Below are 23,251 nucleotides of genomic sequence, written 5' to 3'. Positions count from 1 at the left end.
CAGAGGTCTCTTCCTCTCCTAAACAAACAGACCAGGTGATTTAAACCAAAAAAACACTGAATACAATAAGTTTACTCTAAAAATCCAAGTTTTTTCGATGCTATTCGGCTTGGTGCAGAGAGGGTGCTAACACTGTGCTAACGGACCTGATGATTTAAACCAGTAAAAACACTGAGAAAAGTAGTTCCACATTTTTTGGACGCTCTCAGTGTGAAGGGGCTGCTAACTATGGTGGCCATGGCAAAAACACAAATGGCCCAGCTTGAGCCAGTGTTGGGTTTGTCCATTCTGGGCTCCTGTAGAAACATGGCAGAGCAATATGGCAATCTCGTGCTCCTTATGTAGATATAAACAGCTCATTCTAAGGTAATGAAAACACAACGATTCTATTTTCAGGTGATTAAACACTAAAAAAAACATACTTATTATATTATATTCCACCTCTGACCCCCTAAATCCTTTTCTATGCAAGTCAACAATGGAAAACACTCATAAAGATGTCTAATAAAGTTGTATTGGTGGAGGACAGGAAGCGTGGGGTGGAGAAAGCGGCGTACAAACTCTCCCTCTGTGCTACGTGTGAATTAGGCCCATTTTAACGAGGTGATAATTTGGATGTTGTTGCACATGTCAGAACAGAACCAGACATCCTCCCTCCAGAGTTAATGGTCATTCATTGCTGCTAAATAAACACTCTTTAGCACATTAAAAAAAGTTTCCCTGGAGGCTCGGAGAAACTTTAATCTGTTAATTAGTCAATGTTAAAGATAAGTTAGTCGAGGAGCAACTCAGTGCTGTCCAGAGAGAGGAAACTGCAGCTGAGGGGGAGGCAGAAGAAGAGGAGAAAGTGATGACAGTAAACCTGTAAAGCTGCACTTGTCCCAGGTATTAAGTCCCAGAGGTAGCCATTAGGGTGCTGGAGAGTGTGCCTGCCTCTGGGAAGAGACGACACTCTCGCGCACACACACACACACACACACACACACACACAGAGAAAGACAGAGAGCGACGGAGGTCTCCCGAGGTTTCCATTAGCCTGGCAGTAAAAGAGCAGAGCTCATTAGAAGCCCTGAGTTGTCTCTGTGCACCGCGGCTGCTCGACACTAGTCACTCTCTCCATTTAGATGTACTCCCAGAGCTCTCTCATAAGAGCTGTAAGAACACTTCAGCTCCACTCCGAGACAACCTGGCCAAACTCGACTCACTTCCAATTATTTTCCTCCCAGAGTAGTTTTTCTCCTGCTTGTTTAAGTGATGGGAATCAGAAGGCAGTCCTGGAAACTGCACGCTGTGTCTTTGGGAGGCAGCAAAACTACGGCACCGCTATCAAACAGAAAAACAGAATATCCAAGAACTTGGCAAAAGATTTGAGTGAAATTTGGTCAAAAGTTCGGTTGTGGGTTTACAAATAAGCAGGATTATTTTTTCTTCTTTTCAATGCTTTTATTGTCTTCTATCTTATAACAGGCTCTAGGAACATTGCAACAGGGCTCTCATTTATAAAACAATGTGTAGGATCCATATTAAAAATGTATGTATGGACAAAAGCCCAAAATGGTGTTCGACAATTTCTACAATCAAGCTTCCACCTCACCATCTGCATCGCCAGTTTCCTGTCTCCAAAATATTCGTAAGCATGGGTCAAAGTTTTTCTCATCAAGTCTGTTTTTATAGAACACAACTTTTATGTGGGAAGTTTTTTAATTTAATAAATTAAAATAATCAGAAGAAAAGCAGTGATTTCTCGTATTTAAAAAGCTGGAACCATGAAAGGTTTTCAATGAGAAATGGCTTAAACGATTATCAAAATAGCTGCTGATTAACTTTCTAATCAATTGACTAACTGTTTCAGCTGTACTTATATATTTTGGTTGATTGTGAAATAACTCAAGTTATTAAATCCGGGTCACGTCAGTTTCGTACAGAATGTTTGAGCCAACTTCAGGAAACGTAGCCGACTGTATCTTTAAAGTAACTACAGGGGCAGCAGTAGCTCAGTCCATAGGCACCTGGTTGGGAACCAGAGGGTCACCGGCTCAAGCCCCCGTACGGACCAAGTTTGGGGTGTGGACTGGTGGCTGAAGAGGTGCCAGATCACCTCCTGGGCACTGCTGAGGCGCCCTTAGCAAGGCACCAAACCCCAACTGCTCGGGGCACCTGTAGACACAGCCCCCTCACTCTGACATCTCGCCATTTAATGCATGTACAGGTCCTGTTGGTGCATGTGTGTGTATCAGGCCTGTGTGTATATGACAACAGAGATTTAAAAAAAAATTGAATTTCCCCTCGGGGATTAATAAAGTACATCTTCTTCTTCTTCTTCTTCTTCTTCTTCTAAATAATTGAGTAAAACGTTTGTTTCCCCCTGAGGTGTGGTGAAGGAGAAGTTGACAGTGGAGTGAGATTAAAATACTCAGGTAAAGTAAAAGTGCCCTAAATTTACACACAAGTACAGGACTTGAATGTACTTAGTTACATTCAACCACTGTGTTTTGTATTAACATAATAAGGAAAAATTGCTTATTAACATGCTTGGCAAGTCATAAAAATGTTGATACTGTATGACATATTTCAGTGTTTTCCTCCCAAAGTAGTGTGTGTCCTTTGCTATCGGATGTCAAGGCCTGATTGCCAAGGGGTTGGGGTACCTCGGATAATGTAAAGAAAACTCACAATTTTGGCACTGAGGCATGAATTTTTGATGATGAATGTCTGCCTGATTTCCTCAAAGAAGATGATTGTTACATTATCTTATTTTGGTTAATTCAAATGGGTTAACTCAGCCTTGTCATGGTTAGACGTGTCGCTCCACTGGAAAAGCAGCGGTATCTGACAAGTCAGGATGAGAACGTGTTGAAAAATCTGTCTCGTGTGAGTCCCTCAACCTCTGGCAAGTGGACCACTAAATTGCCAGAGTGCTTGTTTAAGATAATTGGAGGATTGTGCATTTTTTTGGCTTAGGTATGTGAGTGCTTTCTGATTCTAATATCTGTTAAAAACAAACATCTGAAGTCTTTAGGCCAAGAGCTGACATACAGCATTAAGCAAGCGTTTCTCTGATATCTCCCCATTTTTTGTCTTTACTCCCTTCGCAAAATAGCTCCCTGGCTTGGAGTGAGAGCAGATCCTGTTTCACTTCAACCACTGATCGCTCACTGATAGAGACACAGCAGAGGGGTGAACACATTTGTCATCGTGCTCCCCGACCGTCTTCTGAATGAAACCCTGACACTGAGCTCGTAGCTCTAACTTCTGGTTCTGGCAGCACTTTGTCAGCACAAATGGTTAAAACGCTGCCTGATGTTTTTAACAGTAATTATCTTGTCTTTGGGGCACTCGCAGAGATATTGTAGGAGACAACATCTAGGCTCAAATCCAACAAAAACTGTGGGATTGCCTGAGGATTTCTGCTGCCACTCTTTCCATCTCTGAAAGCAGCAGGTTAATTGTCGCGACTGGTGCTATCGTTACCCAATTTAGCTAATTATACGTTAGCTCAGGAGGCAGGCTGTCTTCAGGAATTTGTAAACCATTAACCTGCAACAACAGCTGCAGTGTGAGGAAGCAAAATAACAGTCCAAACACGCAGGGAGATGGTTTTCTGCTCACTGAGTGACATACAGTAGAGAGGAAATCCCCTCTTTCTCGCACACACACTTTGTAGTTCACCTGTCTTCAAAAAGGTGTGCAGGCAGTTACGGATGACAGCCAATTCAAACAGGATGCAAAGTAGCTCGCTGCCTCTCTCTGTCTCTCGCAGTGTGTGTGTGTGACTGTGTGCGTCGAGGGAGTGGGGGTGGTGGCATGTATGTTCTTCTCCAGTCTGTTTCATCTTTTATTCATCTTTGCTGTAGCTAGATCAAGGAGTCATGTGCCTCTTGGTGCATGTCAAGTGTCAGGAAATCAGTCAGAATGGCTGATTCTGCCTGCACACGCACACAAAAACACCCAGAAATGCTCTCTCACACACACACATACACACACACACACACACACACACACTGAGCCGAGTCTTCACCTGCAGCCTTTCATTGTTGTTTTCCCTGTTGTTTTTTATCCTTTCACGGTTCATCGGTTTTATTTCGTCTGAGCTGTCAGCCCGGTCGCGCCCTCATCCTGATGGAGTGGCTGGAATGTGTGGCTAGCTGTGGGCTAACACCTTCAGCAAACACCCCGAGCAAACACACTGATTAGTGAGGATTACTAGCGCTAAACAAATTCTGGGTAATATCGCCAAGTGTTGGATTTCAAAGAGAGCGTGTGTGTGTGTGTCTGCTGGCGACGGTTTGCAGTATGTTTGGTGTTACAGGCATGCACAATGAGTGGCCTGAGTGCTGCGGCAGTGTCAGGTAACTTATCCTGTATCGCATGGCAAACAAAGTGGTGAGATGTTATAAAAACAGTTTGATCTTTTACCTCTCTTAAAGAAACAGTGTGTAGGATTTAGGGGGATTTAGAGGCATCTAGCTGATCAACCAGCTGAAACTTCTCCTGGTTAAGATGCCTTAGGATTCCTCCTCCTTGTTCAAGAGGTTTTTAACATGAGCCGAATTTTCCACAGAGGTCTCCATTTCTCCAAAACAAACAAACTAGGTGATTAAAACCAGTAAAAACACAGAATAAAGCAGTTTCATAAATCAGTGTTTCTCCTACACTGTTTGGCACGTAGCAGACCGACCGCTAGCCCAGCACCTGCTAAAGTGCACACACCTACTTTCTCTGATAACTTTATGTGTACTCACCTCATTTTTGATTGAGACCTTCAGGAGGTTTTTAGCGGACGTCGAATTATCCGCAGAGGTCTCTTCCCCTTCAAAACTAATGGACTCAGTGACTTAAACCAGTAAAAACACTGAATAAAACACTCTCACCTTACAAATCAGCGATTCTCCATCACTGTTTGGCATATCAGAGACACGCAGCTAGCCCAGTACCTGCTAATGTGTGCTCACCTTTCTTCTCTGATAACTTAAGATCCACACATCCAGGAGGTTTTAAGCAGGAGCCGAATTATCCACAGAGGTCTCTTCCTCTCCAAGACTAATGGACCTGGTGATTTAAACAGGTAAAAACACTGAATAAAGCAGTTTTGTTTTAAAATAAGCATTTTTTCAATGCTGTTCAGCATGGTGCAGAAGTGGCTAATGCCAAAATGCGAACGGTCCTATTAAGAGTCAGTGTTTGGTTTATCTGTTCTGGGCTACTGTGGAAACATGGCAGTGCAACATGGCGGACTCTATAGATGAGGACCTGCTCCCTATGTAGATATAAACAGCTCATTCTAAGGTAACGAAAACACAATGATTCTTAGTTTCAGGTGATTATACACTAAAGATATCATACTTAATAAAATATATTCCATCTCTGCCAATATATCCCCCTAAATCCAACACACCGGACCTATAAGTAAAACTAAAACGATGGAATATTTCACCTCTCTTAAGCCAGAAAAATGAAGCTTTTTTTGGGCAACATCTTTGAAAGCCTGAAGAAAAAAAAGCACACTTCTGTAAAAGCATGCTGTTGCACATTCATGAGAGGAAGGGAGGAGGTATTTCTCCTTTCTACCCTCCACCATCCATTTCACCAACTCCTCTGTTTTATTTATACCACATGGTGGGCTCCTCCGCTTCACTGCAGGGTTATTAACACTCGGTAATTCCATGCAGCCGTCTATGGCCACAGGCCGATGCGGTTCCAGGCCTGACAAAAAAAAGGGGGGGGGGGGGGGGGGGGGCTCCAAACATTCCTGTGTTGTTTTCCGAAGGTGCCAAATAGCAACAAATACACTCAAAAACAGATTTTCCGAGTGGGAAAAATGATAGTCACTTATTGAATTGAATAATTTGTGCTTGTCACGCCTCTGCGAAGCTGCCCATCACGAGGCGACCACAATGGTGGAAGAGCAGAATGTCTCAGCTTCACTTTAAGTATTTTCAGGACGTAACAGAGGGGGGTATCTGAAGCTGTGGCTGGGAGTAATATGCTGTTGGGGTGTCTGACCCCATGTAGTCCATGACATTATATGTGGTGGTTAGTTCTCTATTTATTTATTCTACTTTACTAGTGTCTGATGTTGCCTCCAAAACCAGGCTGGGTACGAGCCCGAAACCAGTCTGGATGGTCTGTGACCGCAAGGCCTGACTCCCCCTCTCTCTCCCTCTTTCTGTCTTTCCCTCCCTCCTCGACTCACATTCTCTCTGTCATTCACTCTCCCGCTCCTACACACTCTTGTACACACACACTCAGCCTGTAAGAGACGCTATGATAAAAAAAAAGCTCCACTCTGGCGATGCATGACTCCCTGATTCCAGTGAAAAATGATGGATGGATGGGTTGCGTCGGTCGGGTTAACTGCCTTGTTTACATGGAGGGTCAGTAGATTCCCAGGCTGCTCTGACATAGTGCAACTTCTTGATGGAGTTAAGAGGTCTGGGAGCTGCATTTATCAACTGCATCAAGACTCCAGCGCAGAGAAACTTTGGGTGTCAAAGTGTCACTGAGTAAGAAACAAGATGGGGGCTCCTATCAGTTTGGCTGGTATATGTTCTGGAAAAGCTTAAAACAGCAGCGTCATTATACTTTGACCTTAGATCCTGTTGTGCAGTCATTGACCATTTCTCTTAAACTCCCTTCCAGCCCTCCTGTTACTAGAAATGTTCTAATTAAGTACATGAAACAAAAGCCTGTATACTTTAGTTTTTTTCAATTGTGCTTAAAGTTGTCTTTTATCCAAAACCCACTGAAAAAAAGCTTTGATCTTTTAGTTAACAGTGAATCTGTTAGTCTTAGTTTTAGGCCATGACCCTTTGTAGAAAACAACCCCTGTTCCAATCTATTGAAAAACAAAATTAAAAAGTTGTTTCTCTTCCTCTTTAAAGTCATGTCAATTATCTTGTGATGCCTCAGATTTATCTCTGTCTTGACACTCAAAGTTGGGAACCACTGGTTACAGCCACCTTTTGATTTATTAATCTTTTTAGAATCGTAGGATCTACAGTACAGCAATCAGGTCCCTCTTTGTCCCCAGCTGTATGTTGTATCAGTGCAGCAACCATGTCTCCTAGAAATTAGGCTGTATGTTACTAAATTGGGTTCATAAGAAGGTTGTGATGACAATAAAATTGCTGCTTGGATGATGTTCAAAGACAACATTTCTTAGGCTTCACAGCGAGGTGGTCATGGTGGACATATAAAGTCCAGAACTGTGACTCCAGAGTCTTGGGTTTGCATCCTTTCTCAGGTTTAGGCATTTAAAGCACTTTGGTTAAGGTGAGGAAAAGGTTGTGATTTTGGTTGAGGGTTAGGGTCGAACTCTGCACTTTTAAGGGCACCAACCAAATTACGTCAAAACTACAAAGTACCGATTCAAATTAAATCCATCTGTGAGTGCATGTAGGTGACAAAGCCTGGTTTTGACAAGAGGCAGAAGTGCCGCCTAGCACCACAGAGCTCCACAACCATTCCAAAAGCTTCCCAGCAAGCCAAAACTATCACTGCAGTGGCAATCGGCTGGAATAGTGTGACCTCTGGTCTATTTTCTTTTCTGTATTATTTTAGTAATAGCCTAGAATCACTGCTAGATGAACAGACACACACACCAAGCAGACAGAGACAGAGCCAGAAGATTAGCTCTATGTGCTATTAGAAAAGAGCAGAGAAGCAGAATTCCTTTTTATGTCACCTCTGCAGCTTTTGCAGCAGAAATTAAAGTACTGAAAAAAGGTACCATTGGGTACTGGTAACCCTTAGTCAAGCATAAGGGTTAATAAAATAAATAAATAAATAAAAAAGTTGCCTCTGTAAACAAATGAATTATGTTGCCAGTGAATGTTTCAACAATAAGTCTGTGAAGATTCTCAGTCATCCAGGTCATGGTAATCGTAAGTGCTATATCGGAGGCAACTGAATTTGCTTGAGTTTGTAACTTCTAATGGCACTTTCCCAAGATATATTTTGCCATCAGTTGTCTCCAGGCTTTATGGAATATATAGAGAATTAAACGACAGAAAAAAAAGAAATTTGCAATATTCTGTCAGGACGAGAGTCGAAACGTCTTCAAGAAACTCAAGCAAGTCCAGTTGCCTACGATATAGCACTTATGATTTCACTTTAGTATTACATTTTTGCAATATTAACATTAACATAAATTCTCTCAGCTTTACATTTCAAGCAAAAAAAGGTATTTGCTGTTTCAAATAAGTTATATACAAACAGAATTTCTAGAAGACATGGATGACTAGGGGTGTAGACATTATTTAGCAACAGAAATCCAATATACGTGTCAGAGAAGTGGCTACATTGATCCCCACTCACAGATCTAAACCAAATTCATTGTGAAACTAAGTTACTCTCTGTGCTCATGTACCTCTAACTGTATCCTAAAATATAGCCTAATAGTTGCATCCAAAGGACTAGTCAATCCAAGGACAGACATACTAGAGTTAGCACCTAACACTGCTTGACACTGGCCCCAGCAGTATTCCCAGTAATCTAGTGGAGGAATCCAGTCTTCAGACTCTCCTCCTTATAACCACAATATCCCATCCAGGGCTCCACCATCCAGCCCTGAGTGTGTGATATTAGGCCAGCCTGCATTATTAATCCCTTTAGCAGACAGATGATTCAGAGGGGCTTCCACTCAGCCACCTTCCTGAGTTTCCAGTGACACCATTACTCAATGAAGCCTGTTAATTTGAGACCTCAGGCTCAGGAGGCACTCTGACAGTTGACTCTGATAGGGCTGATGAAGCTGCAGCATCACTTAAGCTTCATCATGCGGGTATGAAGTTACAAGCAGGTGTCAGAGATAGATATAGAGACAGCAAGTGCAACGATATGCATACGTTTCGGTGCCCAAACACAAATCCACAGAGACGTATAAGACAAAGATACACACGGACCCCCGTCAGCATGCACTCCTGCATGGTCTCACTTTTAAGCAGAGATCTCTGGCTCTTCTCAGCCAGGAAATGAACTGTCAGAGAGCTCCAAGTGGCCACATACTAACACCTGGACTCCACTCCAAGTGCTTGAAAGAGAGAGCAGATGAAGCCTTAGTAGCTGCGGCCGGAGCTCTTCTCCCTCTCCGCGTCGGAGTGTCCCGGGCCGACTGCGCCATAAACCATCTTCCCTATTCGTTTAATTTACAGCCAAAGCCATGCTCTGTGGTTAAATATAATGTCAGACTCCAGGCACAGTGGAGTGTATTTCAAAATGTCTGGCTTCTGTATGTGCTTAAATGCTACTTTGAAAATATTCAGTGAGCCAGCAGAGGCGTGCATGCCTGCCTTCCTCTGTAGTAGTGTGTGTGTATGCATGTGTGTTACATAAACATGTTGTTCACTTCAGTTCCATTTCATAGCATAAACTGTAAGCTTCTCCCACTGTGAGCTGAGAGCTTTAAAAGGGAACGCTGGTAATGAACTCTGCTTTTATTTACCAGTGACTCATCCATGAATTCATGCAACGAGCCCTCCATATCTGCATGTATCATCTGTCATCCTTTCCACAGTGTTTCTACCACCAGGAGAGATTTTTACATCATGAGATTTCATGAACTACGTGCATTTTGTTTGAACATGTTACACTCAAACGCTTGGGTTGAAAAGATCAGATTTATAACACTGTGGACGAAGAAGCGGTGCTCAAGATCCTTATCGTCCAACACGGAATAAAGATGTTTCTTTGTACTTCCTGAAAATGCTTGTACGTCCACCGCACTGGTTCATGTGAAGGGCTTGGGTGAGAGGCCCTCGGAAAAGAAAGGCAGCCTTTCAGTACTTCTTCCCTCATTTCCTCCCTCTCCGTCTTCCCCCTTGTGAAGTGTCACTTTGCTATCGGACCTCATGGCCTGATTGTCAAAGGGTCGGGGGAACCTCTGGGATCAATGGAAGAGAGAAGGGTGAAGTGTGGAGACTGTGAAGAGTTTAAATACAGAAAAATTTCCTTTAGCACGTAGGCGTGAATTGTTGATAATGAAGTTCAGCGTAATTTCCTGAAAGTAGTTGTTCTTTTTCCTAGAAATTGCATTTAGATATTAGTAAACAGCATTTGTGATGACGTGGTGGTGACAACGTAATTGCTGCTTGGATAATTATCAGACACTTAATGAAAGACTACTTTTAAATGTTTTGATGTATAGAAAATTCAAGATTTCAACACCTAGATGTGAATTGTTGATAATAACATACTGTGCGTCTACTTAGCTATCGGACCTCAAGGCCTGATTGTCAAGATGTCGGGGAAACCCCTGGCATCAATTGTAAAGAGAACAGAGTGACGAATGTCTGCGTGGAGGTAGCTAGCTTGTTAGATTTTCTTGTTTGGGTGAATTCAGCTTCTATTTAGAGCACTGTGTAGAGGATGTCGTTGTGGGGGTGGTGGATTTTACCTAGCTGTGAATTGTTGATAACAATCGTTCTCACTCCCAAGTCTTCAAATGCCGCCACTTTGACAGTGATCCGCGCATCAGAGCCCAACTCAGAGGCACCTTTCGTGGTGGTATGATATGCACTGGGCACATCAGCTTTCAAGGCAGCGGGCAATGTGTCTATGTGTAATTCTACACATAGAAACTGTACATTTCCTGTGAAAACAAGAGTGCATTTGAAAAGACGTCCATGAACATCCAAAAACAGATGTAGGAGGTGCCGAGCATGTCATATATTGACATGACAAAGCAGCAGTATTTGACGAGTTGGGATGGCAATGTGTTGTAATGAATGGCTGCGTGTCTCCTTTGCTATCAGACCTCAAGGCCTGATTGTCAAGAGGTCAGGGGGACCTCAGGGATCGATAGGTGGAATGACAGAGTGTTTTTTTATGTAAGGAAAACTCAGGATTTCGGCACCTTGGTGTGAATTTTCTACGGTGAATGTCTGCATGATGTCCTGAAAGTAACTGATTTGTTAGATTTTCTTATTGTGGTTAAATCAGATGGGTTAACTCAGCCTCTCCTTAGAGCACTGTTGAGTGCACACTGTTGTTGTGGGTGGTGTGACCTCCCGTGAGGAGATAACTCTCACTCCAGGGTCTTCAAGCCATAGAAACCACACTTCTTTAGCTTTAAATACCCATAAGAGTAAAGCCACACCCTCCCCTCGCCGGTGGATACAAAGTGCCCTCCGATTTGTCTGTATTCAAATAAACAAAACCCTAATTTGAGATTCAAATGCTTTCAACATCCAGACATGTGAGACAATTGAAAACCCTTTGTATCGAACATGAAATCGACAGACACACGCCAAATAGCTCCTCTCCCTTTTGTCTATGAGCAAAGTAGTCATTTTGTCAGGGATGCTGTGACACAGACGGCTCAGTGGCAGCCCGTTATCATCAAATCAAACATGACAGGAGGGAGGCAGAAGCATCAGACAGAAATAACCCTTTTTTCCTGCCTGCCGTTTATCTCCACCGGGATGAGGGCTCTTTAAAACACAGGCCAAAGGGCCACTCCGCCGGCCCCTGTTTGATGCTGTCATATGACAAGGGCTTCTGCTTTGTGTCTTATCGCTGTTTTTGGCATGTCTTTCAACTTGGAAATACTCTCAATGGACAAAGGTGCAGAGAGGCAAGGAGGAGAAAAAAGTCTGCAGATATAAATCATGTGGAAGTACAAGCAGGGGAAAAGTTTCATCATCATATTTGAGGTTAAGTTACATTTTTTATGATTGCTAATTCCCTTATTGGACAGTCTGTGTAGTCCTTGGTATCTAAGGGGGACAGGGTGATGTTTGCAGGGCAATTTTGGCACACGTTCCACTTAAGAGCCCTCCAAAAGGCTTCTCTCACTCGAGGCTGAGAAGGACGGAGAAGTGCTCCACTCAGCCCTCGATAAGCACCCCTTCCCTCCCTCCTTCTCCCTCTCCACCCTGCCCCCATCCCCGCCCCACTGCCCTGACCACTGCCCTGCTCACCCCTCCACTCAGGGACAATGGCTCACTTTCAAAGAAAAGCAGGAAAAAAGAGGAGCCCGGTGTCACAGAATTGCCTGTTTGCTGACGGAATCTTTAAAAGCAGTACCTCATAAATCAAAAAGGAGCATAATAGGCATTGTTTCTCCGAGAGCTACTTGTCCCACTAAAATTCCCCTCCTCTCTTCTCTTTCTTTCTTTTTTTTACCTCTTTGGCAGAGAGAGCGGGCAAAGTCAGAGGTGGAGATTTTTTATTAGGGGGTCTCTTCTTGCGGATTTGGCGCTTTTTAGGGGTTTCCTCGCCACTTTCTTTCTCCCTCGCTGTCCAACCATCTCCTTGTTTTATGCTCCTCCAACCCCCAACACTTGATTTAAAAAAAAAAAAAATCCCCGAGCTTGGATCAGCATAATCTATCACTATGCACATTGTAACTCAGGCCTCCTCCCTATCTCCGTGCCGCATTGTGATGTTGAAATCGGATTAGATGGGAAGCCATTTGCCTCCTGTGTGTCAGCTCTGGACTCTTTTTGTATGTTAGCACAAGGAATGACAAAAAGCTTGCAGGCAGTATCGCCATTGTGCATCGAGAGAATGAGGAATAGCGTGCAGTTTAAGTCGAGCATGTTTGGTTTGTATTCCTTGAAGACGCTCAAGAGGGTGCAGTTTAAAGTTGTGACGGAGAATTAATGTGTGTGCTCATAGCGTGTTGTTTGCATTTATCTCCGGGAATGGTTTGCTGGCAGAAAGATCTGTCATGCTTTTGCATAAAACCACATGCTGTGTCTGTTTTGATTTCAACAGGCTATTAATGAGCTCGGGCCTGTGCTGGCCATCGAGAGCACCGGGAGAATTCCCGGTAGCCAGGCCAGATTAAAGGCCTGGCAAGCTAGTCGCCAAAATAAATGTTGGTATTGCATGCTTTTGCAAACCAGGGATATGTAACATTTATAGGTTATTATTTAGCAGATATGTAGAAATGTTGTGTTTCCTTACATTACAATAATGCTGTGGTTAATGTGTGGTTATGTTTAAGCATTAAAAAACACTTATAGTTAGGAAAACATCATATTTTGACCAAATAGGCACAGTTTCACAGTCTGAAAATGCTGCCAATGTTTTTCTGAAAAAGGACCGCTTTTGGTAATCGCAGCTAGAAGTGCCATCAGTGTGTCACTAAACAATACCAGTGTTTGGTGGCACAACTGCCTCTGGAAATACCGCCCATGTTTCACTAAATAAAACACACCTTTGGTGGTGCAATCGCGACTGGAAATGCCACAGTTCTCACCAAAAAACACCTGTTTTTGGTGGCACAATTGCCACTGGAAATGCTGCCAATGTTTTGCTAAAAAACACCCGCTTTTGGTGGCATAGTTGCCTCTGGAAATGTCGCCAATGTCTTTGCTAAAAACTGGCCGCTTTTGGTAATCACAGCCAGAAATGCGATCAATGTCTCACTAAACAATACCTGCTTTTGGTGGCACAATAGCCTCTGGAAATGTCACCAATTTCTCATTGAAAATCGCTTGCCTTTGGTGGCACAATTAGGACTGGAAATGTTACCAATATCTCGCTAAAAACAACTGCTTTTGGTAGCACAATCACAGCTGGAAATGCTGCCAATGTCTCGCTAAAAAATGACTGCTTTCGGTAATCACAGCCAGAAATGCCATCAGTGTCTCACTGAACAAAAACAGCTTTTGGTGGTGCAATTGCCTCTGGAAATGCTGCCCATGTTTCCCTAAAATACATTTGCCTTTGGTGGCACACCCACAGCTGGAAATGCTGGCGATGTCTAAAAATGACCACTTTTGGTAATCGCAGCTGGAAATGCAGTCAATGTCTCACTTAACAGTACCAGCTTTTGATGGCACAATTGCCTGTGGAAATGTCGACAATTTCTCGCTGAAAAACCCTTGCCTTTGGTGACACAGTTGCCTCTGGAAATGCTGTTGATGTCTTGCTTAAAAATTACCGCCTTTGGTAATCACAGCTGGAAATGCAGCCAATGTCCAACCAAAAACCTCACTTTTGGTGGCACAATTGCCACAGACAATGAGACAGACAATGTTTTGTCTCAAACTGTGGTCTGCAGCACTCTGCAGCTTGGCAGTCATCTCGGCTTGGCTTCACACCATCCACCATCTCCTCCACCTCCCAATGACAAAGTCAGCTCATGTATTCAAAACTACGTCACTTTAGAAACATTCATATGATACATATGAAATGCACAAATGTAACAAGCTGCAGTCACTCAGAACTAATAGCATGATCTCTACCTCTCATCACGTACGATCATGTACATGCACATACGACACTTTTTATGCCTTAACTATTTCAGAGGATTTTAAAGCAGTTTTTGTTTGTAGTAATTAAACTAAAAGACCTGCGCTGGCGTTAGTTTCCCAGCTTGTTTGTTTATGATCCCAGTCTGGCCCCAAATGAGCTTTTTGAAACAGCTTTATTTCCCCCCCGTCTCCTCCATTCACCCCTCTGATGTGTCAGCAATCAAGAACATATTATCATAATTAGATCACTGGCACTGCATTAGGATTACACAAATCTGCCAACACCATTTCCATGAGGCATTTTATTGGTTACCTGATGCTACCCTGGGTATTTCCTCCCTCTCCTCGCCGTTCCCTCTTCCTCGCACACAAATATGTGCATTGATGGAGAGCCGATGTTCCATGAATTAGCCATGAGCTGGATGGACGTGAACTAGATTCCAGCTTTTAGAGTATATTTCTGAGGAGCAGCTGAAGCTCTGGGGAAGAATCGAGTGTTACAGACTTCTGTGTGTACAGAATGTGTCCAACATCGTCTTTTACCGTCCTCAGTGTGGAAATACTTTGTGTAGGATTACACAGAATTTGAATGGGATCGACTACAATAGTACTGTCTACACAATGGTGTGTAAGTGCCCTAGCCTTAACAACAAAAGGGTACAACAGGCTAACAGGAGTCTTATCTGCGAGATAAGCGCCCTCAGTTATCTCGTCCTTCCTTTGTTTTTTTCCTCCATTGACCGCTCTAAACTGCTTATTTGCTGTTTTTAGGTCTCTGTGTGTCCGTTAAAGTTTTTACTCCTGCGACTGTCTTTTTGATTTCACTGTGACAAAGCAGAAGGAACAGTTCTAGCTGTTGCAGTTTCCAGCACATAATTTGAACCCCTCCCATCCAGCCAGCACCAGAAACACCATTCAATCACACATAGTTTTCTTCCTGGTGCATGGGGGCCAAAGAGGGAAAGGTGATCCGCGTCCCAGTGTCAGTCAAACCGCTCTTATCGCCTCCACCATAATCGAGCCTCTGCGGTCGGCCACCATTTGTGAAACCTAATGCTGGGAGAGCAGAGCGCTTTCACTTTTCCTTCAAAACCAGTTGGTCTCAAGTACCTCTTGATTATACGTCTGCATGTAACTTATCTGTTTAAAGCCCATCAGCCAGCCCTCACCCAAAGACCAAACCCACTCTTGTCAAAAAACAGATTGCATTTCTGAAACAAGCCTCATCATCTTTCAGTACTGTAGTGCGTCTGATTTTTTTGTGGGTCAGTTGGGGGCGGGGCACCGTGGCACAGCTACGCCTGAGTCAGCAAGGCAAATTGAGTGGGATTTTTTTTCTGCTCCAACAGTATAAAGAGGGGAGGGTTAATTTTGATTAAGTCTGACCACTTTGGGACATTTTCATCCAGCAGTGATGTTTGAGGGAAGACTAGCTCAAGGAAGATGCGTCAGATAATAGAATTCACACATGTTGTGATCTAGTATCTCTCTATATAAAATGCATTGTTAGGCAAAATCACAGTGAAAATTATTAAGGTATAACAGAGCAGGTTAGCTGCAAAGGACAACTACGGTGCATTTTGGTCTGGAACCTTAAATAAAATCTAAAACATGTATAAAATTAGATATCGTCACATAGCTTGCTAATGTCTGTTTAAGTGTTTGCATTACACAAAATACAAAGTATAACCCAGGTTGCACTGCATGTATTTATGACATCAGAAAGATGTTGGACTCTTGTGATGGACAGATGTTAATTTTTGGTTGGAATGAAAATCAGGTTGACAACACAGTATGAATGTCATCTGTCATCAGTATTCTGTTTCAAATTGATGTTGGCATTGAATGTTGTCCTGGCATTGAATTCTGGTCACCTGAAGTCACAACCTAAATTCAACCAAATATCAACATCAAGGTCAGGTCAATGAAAATGTTGTTTTTCTTGCTATTTGTACATTCAAAGGAAATATGAACTGTTTGGAAATGACAGTCAAGAAACATATTCTAATTTAACAAAAACTGACCTTGATTTTTTTTATTATTTCAGTTCTTTCAATGGAGCTAACCGTCCTCTAGACATGGGCTCACCAAATACACAAACTCCAAAAAAACCCTCCCTAATTTACTTTTTCAACATATCCTCATACAACAGTTTGTATGATATTGTACAAATTAGAACCCCACGGTTGAAGTTACATCCATAATGAAAAGTTATATAATTAACGTTAAGTTATGGAGGTTAGGTTTAGGGAAAGAAACATGGTGAGGATGTACCTTAAAATCACTCAAAGTCCACATCACTGTGAAGTCTGCTGAAAGTCTCGGGGGGGAAAGTCCTGTGTTATGTGACCCATCCAGCACCCCAACCTGCTTTCCCATCAGTGCATTGGTCACGTGATTGCAGCCTTCCAAAATATGTGGGTTACTGGCTCATCATTACATAGGATATAAGAAATTTTGGTGCATAACTTTTCGTAGGAAAACATACTAACAGGGCATGAGAGCTGCCTGACTTTTTTACAGTGATGGTGGAAAGGTGGTCTTTTTATTTTTAAAAAGTCATAAAATATTCATGTATCTACAACACATGATACATTTTATTTGAATAGGTATTTATGTGTAATTTCTATTTGAAGTTAATGTTGAATTAATATTAAAGTCAAAATTAAGCAGGGTTAAATGTCCAAAATGTGGCCAGGGACAAAGGAAATACAGCAAACACCACATAAAAAGGCATTTTTAATATAATAAAAATAACAACTGATCTCCCGTTTAATTTTTGTATGTTCTTTTTGGTGTCAAGTCAGTGTGACAAAAATAAAAAATAAGACATGTGTTTTGGTTTTTCTGAAAGGGAAACAAAAACCCAGATAGTTAAAGAATCCCCTAATATGGTTAAATTCAGGGTCTACCATGTTTAGAAATTCCTGTAAATGTTTCCCTGTGTTTGATTATGCAGTAAATAAGGGTTCTCTGTTTTCTGTCAGAAGTGAGATATCTTATGAGTGAGTGAGCATGTTGATGTTGGAGAGCTGCCTGCACTAATAGGTTTTCAAACCCTATAATAAGGCCAAACAGGCTCAGTGAGTCATTGATTACAGAACACAGTACACTCCATCAACTTGATTACATTATGCAAGACGTTGCTCCACCTTACCCTTCGCCTAACCTCCTCTTTGTGTCTCTTTTCTGCAGGGAGCTGATGCCCAAAACCCTGGAGGGCCAGATCACCATGGAGAAAACCCCCAGCTACTTTGTGACCCGAGAGGCTCCAGCCAGGATATCCGCCATGTCTCGGGACACCAAGCTGATCGTGGTGGTGAGGGACCCCGTCACCAGGGCTATCTCGGACTACACGCAGACGCTGTCCAAGAAGCCCGACATTCCCTCTTTCGAGAGCCTCACCTTCAAAAACAGGACTACGGGACTCATCGACACCTCGTGGAGCGCCATCCAGATCGGCATCTACGCCAAGCACCTGGACAACTGGCTGCAGTACTTCCCCATGGAGCAGATCCTGTTTGTGAGCGGCGAGCGTCTGATCAGCGACCCGGCCGGAGAGCTGGGCCGCGTGCAGGACTTCCTGGGACTCAAGAGGATCATCACGGACAAACACTTTTACTTCAACCAGACCAAGGGTTTCCCGTGCCTCAAGAAGGCGGAGGGCAGCAGCAAGCCCCACTGCCTGGGTAAAACCAAAGGGCGGACCCATCCGAACATTGACCCTGAGGTGGTGCAGAGGCTACGGGACTTTTACAGGCCCTTCAACATGAAGTTCTACCAGATGACAGGACATAACTTTGGTTGGGATTGATGTGAAAATCATGAAAGACCTTTTTGTTAATTTGTTGAGAAGTTATTATTTTTTTTCCTCTGTAATTCAACGGCAAGATGTGGAGATATTGCTATATATATGTAAAATGTACAGAAATCTATTTTATAATAATTTATTTTTATTTCTAAGCAATTAATTCACTAAGCTGCCTAACCATATTTGTACATAACATCTGGCCCACATGTTGTTTTTAACATTCCTCCTTTTAATTTTGAATTCTCTCGCTCCTCCCTCGTGGTCCTGTAAACTCAGCGGATTTATTGGTGCTTCGTAATGCAGATAATCAGCGAAGTAGAAATTAGGGTGGAAAATGTAAAAGCACCATATTACGGGTACAGAGTGCTCACAGAGAAGTGGAGAATACCTATCCATGTGCATCCTCATTTATATATGCATCATGATTTTACCTTCAGTCATTTTAAAGGTCCAGTGTGTTAGGTTTAGGGGGATTTAGTGGCATCTAGTGGTGAGGACTGCAGATTGCAACCAGCTGAAACTTCTCGGGTTAGAATTCCTTCAATGTTCATTGTTTCGGAGGTTTGAACCAGGAGTCATATTATTGACAAAGGTGTCTTCCGCTCCAAAACAAATGGACCAAGGGATTTAAACTAGTAAACACACTGAATGAATCAGTTTCACGTTACAAAACTGTGTTTTTTGTACGCTTTTTGGCATGCTAGCCCAGCACCTGCTAATGTGTCTGATCCAGGCATTCAGGGGGGTTTTACTGTGAGCCCAACTGTCCACAGAGGTCTCTTCCTCTCCAAAACAAACGAACACAGTGATTTAAACCGGTAAAAACACTGCCTAAAGCAGCTCCATTTAAAAAATGTGTTTTTCTGATGCTGTTTGGCTTTTTGCAGAACGGGCTGCTAGCTTAGCATCTGCTAATCTGTGCTCACCTTTTTTCTTCGATAACTAAAGATCTAGATGTTTAGGTGGTTTTTACTGGGAGCTGAATTATCTGCAGAGGTCTCTTCCTCTCCAAAACAAACAGATGCAATGATTTCAATCGGCAAAAACACTGAATAAAGCAGTTTTATTGACGCTGTCCTCCCGGAGGGACTTCTAACTATGGTAGCCGACACAAATATGCGAATGACCCTATCAGAAGTCCATGTGGTTGTCCTTTCTAGACGACTGTAGAAACATGGTGATGCAACATCGTGATTTCTGTAGATGAGGACCCGCATAAACAGCTCATTCTAAGGTAACGAAAATACATCGAGTCACATTTTCGAGTGATTACACACACAAAAAAACATATTATATTATATTTCTGCCAATATGACCCCCTAAATCCGACACACTGGACCTTTAAACCCTGTCATTCTGAGTGTCTGCTTCACTGCAACACAGACCTCCAAGTTTTCTACAATCCAATTTTCCTGCACTGGCATCGGCCTGAGCTGCAGATCTCATGTCCCTTTCCACTCAATAACAGTTAGATCAATAGACTTAACTGATCCTCATTGTGTCACTCATGCTTAAAGTATACAGCTGCCCTTTCATTCTCAGTGCTCCTGCTGCCTGCTCTAATGAATGACCCATCCATCAAACGTTAAATCCCATCCCGGACCACATAAGGGTCCATGTTAACATTATGCTAATCGAGTAAAGGTAACGGGCAGATCAATCGAGCTTGCGCTCTCTAACAACCCATTAGAAGCTGTGTTGGCTGAGAGCCAGGCTCTTGCCCCGTCCGCTCAGTTCAAAGGTCACACAAAGTCTCAATCAAATTTCCTTGAGAGGCATTTGATTTGTTGAGCGGAGCAGAGCGGGAGGAGCATTGAGGGTCGGGGGGGAGTGTGTGCCTTGTTGTCACAGTGAGATGGAAAAAAAAAAATCTTTGCGTGAGGTAGCAGAGGCATATCTGTCAGAAATCGAGCATTAAGATAGAAAAGATGACAGACGAACAACAACTTGGCTTTGCCTCACTGAAATAGCGCTTCTTCAAACAGAAGTCCACCAGGCCCCGTCTTAGATCCCAGACTAAAGAGATCAAAGGAAGAGGAAAGGTTTTTGTGAAGCACTCTCAGCACAGCACGAATTGCCTCAGGCGGGGGTGTCTAACCTCTCTAGTGTCGTCAGAAAACCTCATGTGCCATCGTCCATGGCCTATATACTTTATGCCTTATTCACTCTCGTCATCCTCACAACTCTCACAACTCTCTACTTGTTGCCAAAAAAAAAACAAACCTTTGGGTTGATATCACACAGCTTGATCTCAGCTTTTTCCCCCTGCATTGCTTCTTTGTTTTTGTCTTTCTACTTGAATTCTTGATATGCAAGAGGGAGAAAATGCGTAGTTATCATTCTTTGATGTGCTGCCCCACGTCTCTTTGCAGCAGGTGGCATGCTATTATAAGGGCACAGGGAGGCGGCCATGCTATGCTGTGCTACGCTATGCTATGCATGCTCAATGTGGTGGCCATTATGAAAATGCAGGGATAATGGGAAGGGATTTATTAGCATCCAGAGGAGGGCTTTGTGTGTTTAAGCAGGGCCCAGACTGAATGTACACAACCTACCCTCACAGCAAAGGAATCAATTTTAAAGGTCAGATTGTCACTCAGTTTTAGTTAAAAGTTATATTTGATTGTCCCTCTTTCCTTTTGAATTTAAGGAAATGTTGTGCCTCTTTAAAAGGATAGTTTGGATTTTTATAAGTGGGGTTGTATGGGGCGCTTATTTGTAGTCGGTGTATCGCATACAGTAGATGTCAAACGGCGTGTTCCCAGTTTGGAGAAGCAGGCGGGCGTCTTACACGGAAGCTAAGCAGCCTACTGCAGTGGATGGGTGTCAGCAGTGAAATGTACTATAGCCTTCTAAAAATGGTCCCGCCAACTATATGTTAATAAAAACGTTGAAGTATTTTCACTGCTTTACATCTGACAGGAAACCCGTTAACGTCCCCATCCATGTTCTCGCCTAAGCCACCAGACTCCATTGAGAAAAACAGTAATTTTAGCTCACTGAGCATGGAAGCTGCTGGTCTTTGGCTGCATGAATCAGTTAGTTAGTTTGTGTTACTGTGTGTTTTTGGTGTATGTAAACTAACCGTTTTCAAAGCCGCAGTCACACAATAACACAAACAAAATCACTGTTTAAGGCAGTGGTACACCAGCAGCTCCTGTGTTCAGCAATGTTAAATTACTTTTTTTCTCAATGGAGTCTGGCTTAGATGAGAGCACTCAAACAATTTCATTTTCCTGTTGTAAATCACTGTTTGACATTAAGGTAAAACAGTGAAAATATTCTAAATATAGCGCACTAAAAAACTGATATCTGTTTAAGGTGGGACTTTTTTAAGGTGGCTAAAAGAAGTTTTGTTGCTGGACCCCAGTCCACAGCAGTAGATTGCTTAGCTACCATGTCGGACTCCAGTCTGCTTCTCCAAACTGGGGGCATTCCAACTGACATTTACAATGTATAATACACTATCTATGAATAACTACCCCATACAGCCCCACTTCAAAAAATCTGAACTATCCCTTTAACTATCCAATCCAACACAGTTAGCCTGCTCCTGTCATTAAGACAGAGAGCGACCCAATTCAACTATTTCTCTTATTTTCCAGTTGAAACCAGCAGCCTGGTTTAGCCTCAAACCAATGTTTGGTAGCAGGGGAGATGGAGGCTTGTTACACTGTAGTTGTTTTTTTTGTAGTGCTATCTTTACTTTCACTCTGCCTGAGCCGTGATTCTCCTCGTGAGAACTCGTGGAGAAAGCCTTCATCTCCTCTTCTCCCCTTAGTGCAATGTTTGATTCTAAAAAAGCATTTATGATGACCTCTCTTAGCAAGCTGTCACATTCTGGAAGGAAAGTCCGACATGTTTCCCTGTAACTGATGGAAAACTGCATTTGAATTCTGGTCAAGTTCATGTAACTGAGGGAATATCTGAAAACAACAACAACTTGCACTCATGGGTTTTACCCCGTGTGGCTGCATTGGTTATGGTTGAGTTTTATTCAACCTGTTTTGAGATCTAAAAATGTTAAAAAAAAAATGTTTGTCTTACCCACATATAATATGTATTTAGACTAGCAGATCTGTATGTACAAAAATGAAAAAGACATGTAAATCAAGTATTTTGTGGTATGTACATCAAAGGAATTAATTTTACACAATGCAAAAAGGAAAATGGAACAGAAGTTTCTAGATGATTAAATACTGAACATTCAAAATATTTCTTTGTATGAAGAAATAAATAAAAAAGTATATATTTTACCAAAACCTCTTGTCCCTGACTTTTATTGTCTCGATTCTCCCCTGGTGTTTTATTATTTAAATGGCAAAGAGCACCCTTACATTTAAGCATTTTATGACTACTACATTTCAAAGCTATGACATAAAACATACTATTAAAACTGGGCATTAAGTGGACTTTGAATGTGACACAGTGAGCTAATCCATGATGCATCAAATGCATCAATCCCTCACTGAGGAGATGTCTACAATTCAATTATGTCTATTTCCTTTTTAGTCTTGTCTCGTATTTGCCGTGTCTATTTTCTTACTTACATTTACTAAGGAAAAACGATACTTGGAGATGTGCAAGTTCACCAGCCACTTTATTAGGTACACCTTGCTAGTACCAGGTTGGACCCCTTTTTTAATTCTTGGTGGCACAGATTCAACAAGGTGCTGGAAACATTCCTCAGAGATTTTGGTCCATATTGACATGATGACATCACACAGTTGTTGCAGATTTGTCAGCTGCACATCCATGATGAGAATCTCCCGTTCCACCACATCTCTATTGGACTGAGATCTGGTGACTGTGGAGGCCATTGGAGTACAGTGAACTCATTGTCATGTTCAAGAAACCAGTTTGAGATGATGTGAGCTTTGTGACATGGTGCGTTATCCTGCTGGAAGTAGCCATCAGAAGATGGGTACACTGTGGTCATAAAGGGATGGACACGGTCAGCAACAATACTCAGGTAGGCTGTGGTGTTTAAACCATGCTCAGTTGGTACTAAGAAAATCTCCCCCACACCATTACACCACCAGCAGCAGCCTGAACCACTGATACAAGGCAGGATGGATCCATGCTTCCAAATTCTGACCCTACCATCTGAATGTGGCAGCAGAAATCCAGACTCATCAGACCAGGCAATGGTTTTCCAGTCTTCTATTGTCCAGTTTTGGTGAGCCTGTGTGAACTGTAGCCTCAGTTTCCTGTTGTTAGCTGACAGGAGTGACAC

General features: G+C 42.6%; 1 protein-coding gene across 1 annotated transcript in view; it reads left to right on the top strand.

The window, feature by feature from the left end:
* Positions 1 to 22,270, top strand: part of hs3st3b1b (heparan sulfate (glucosamine) 3-O-sulfotransferase 3B1b) — a 32,280-nt gene extending 10,010 nt beyond the window's left edge. Inside the window, exon 2 of the mRNA XM_049563147.1 lies at positions 17,400 to 22,270. Within this exon, the coding sequence (XP_049419104.1) occupies positions 17,400 to 18,018 (619 nt within the window). The 3' untranslated portion in view covers positions 18,019 to 22,270. The remainder of the gene's footprint in view (positions 1 to 17,399) is intronic.
* The last annotated feature ends 981 nt before the right edge of the window (positions 22,271 to 23,251 follow it).

The sequence above is a fragment of the Epinephelus fuscoguttatus genome, linkage group LG20, assembly GCF_011397635.1.
Source record: "Epinephelus fuscoguttatus linkage group LG20, E.fuscoguttatus.final_Chr_v1".
Taxonomy (NCBI): domain Eukaryota; kingdom Metazoa; phylum Chordata; class Actinopteri; order Perciformes; family Serranidae; genus Epinephelus; species Epinephelus fuscoguttatus.
This window is presented reverse-complemented; position numbering and strand designations above follow the sequence as displayed.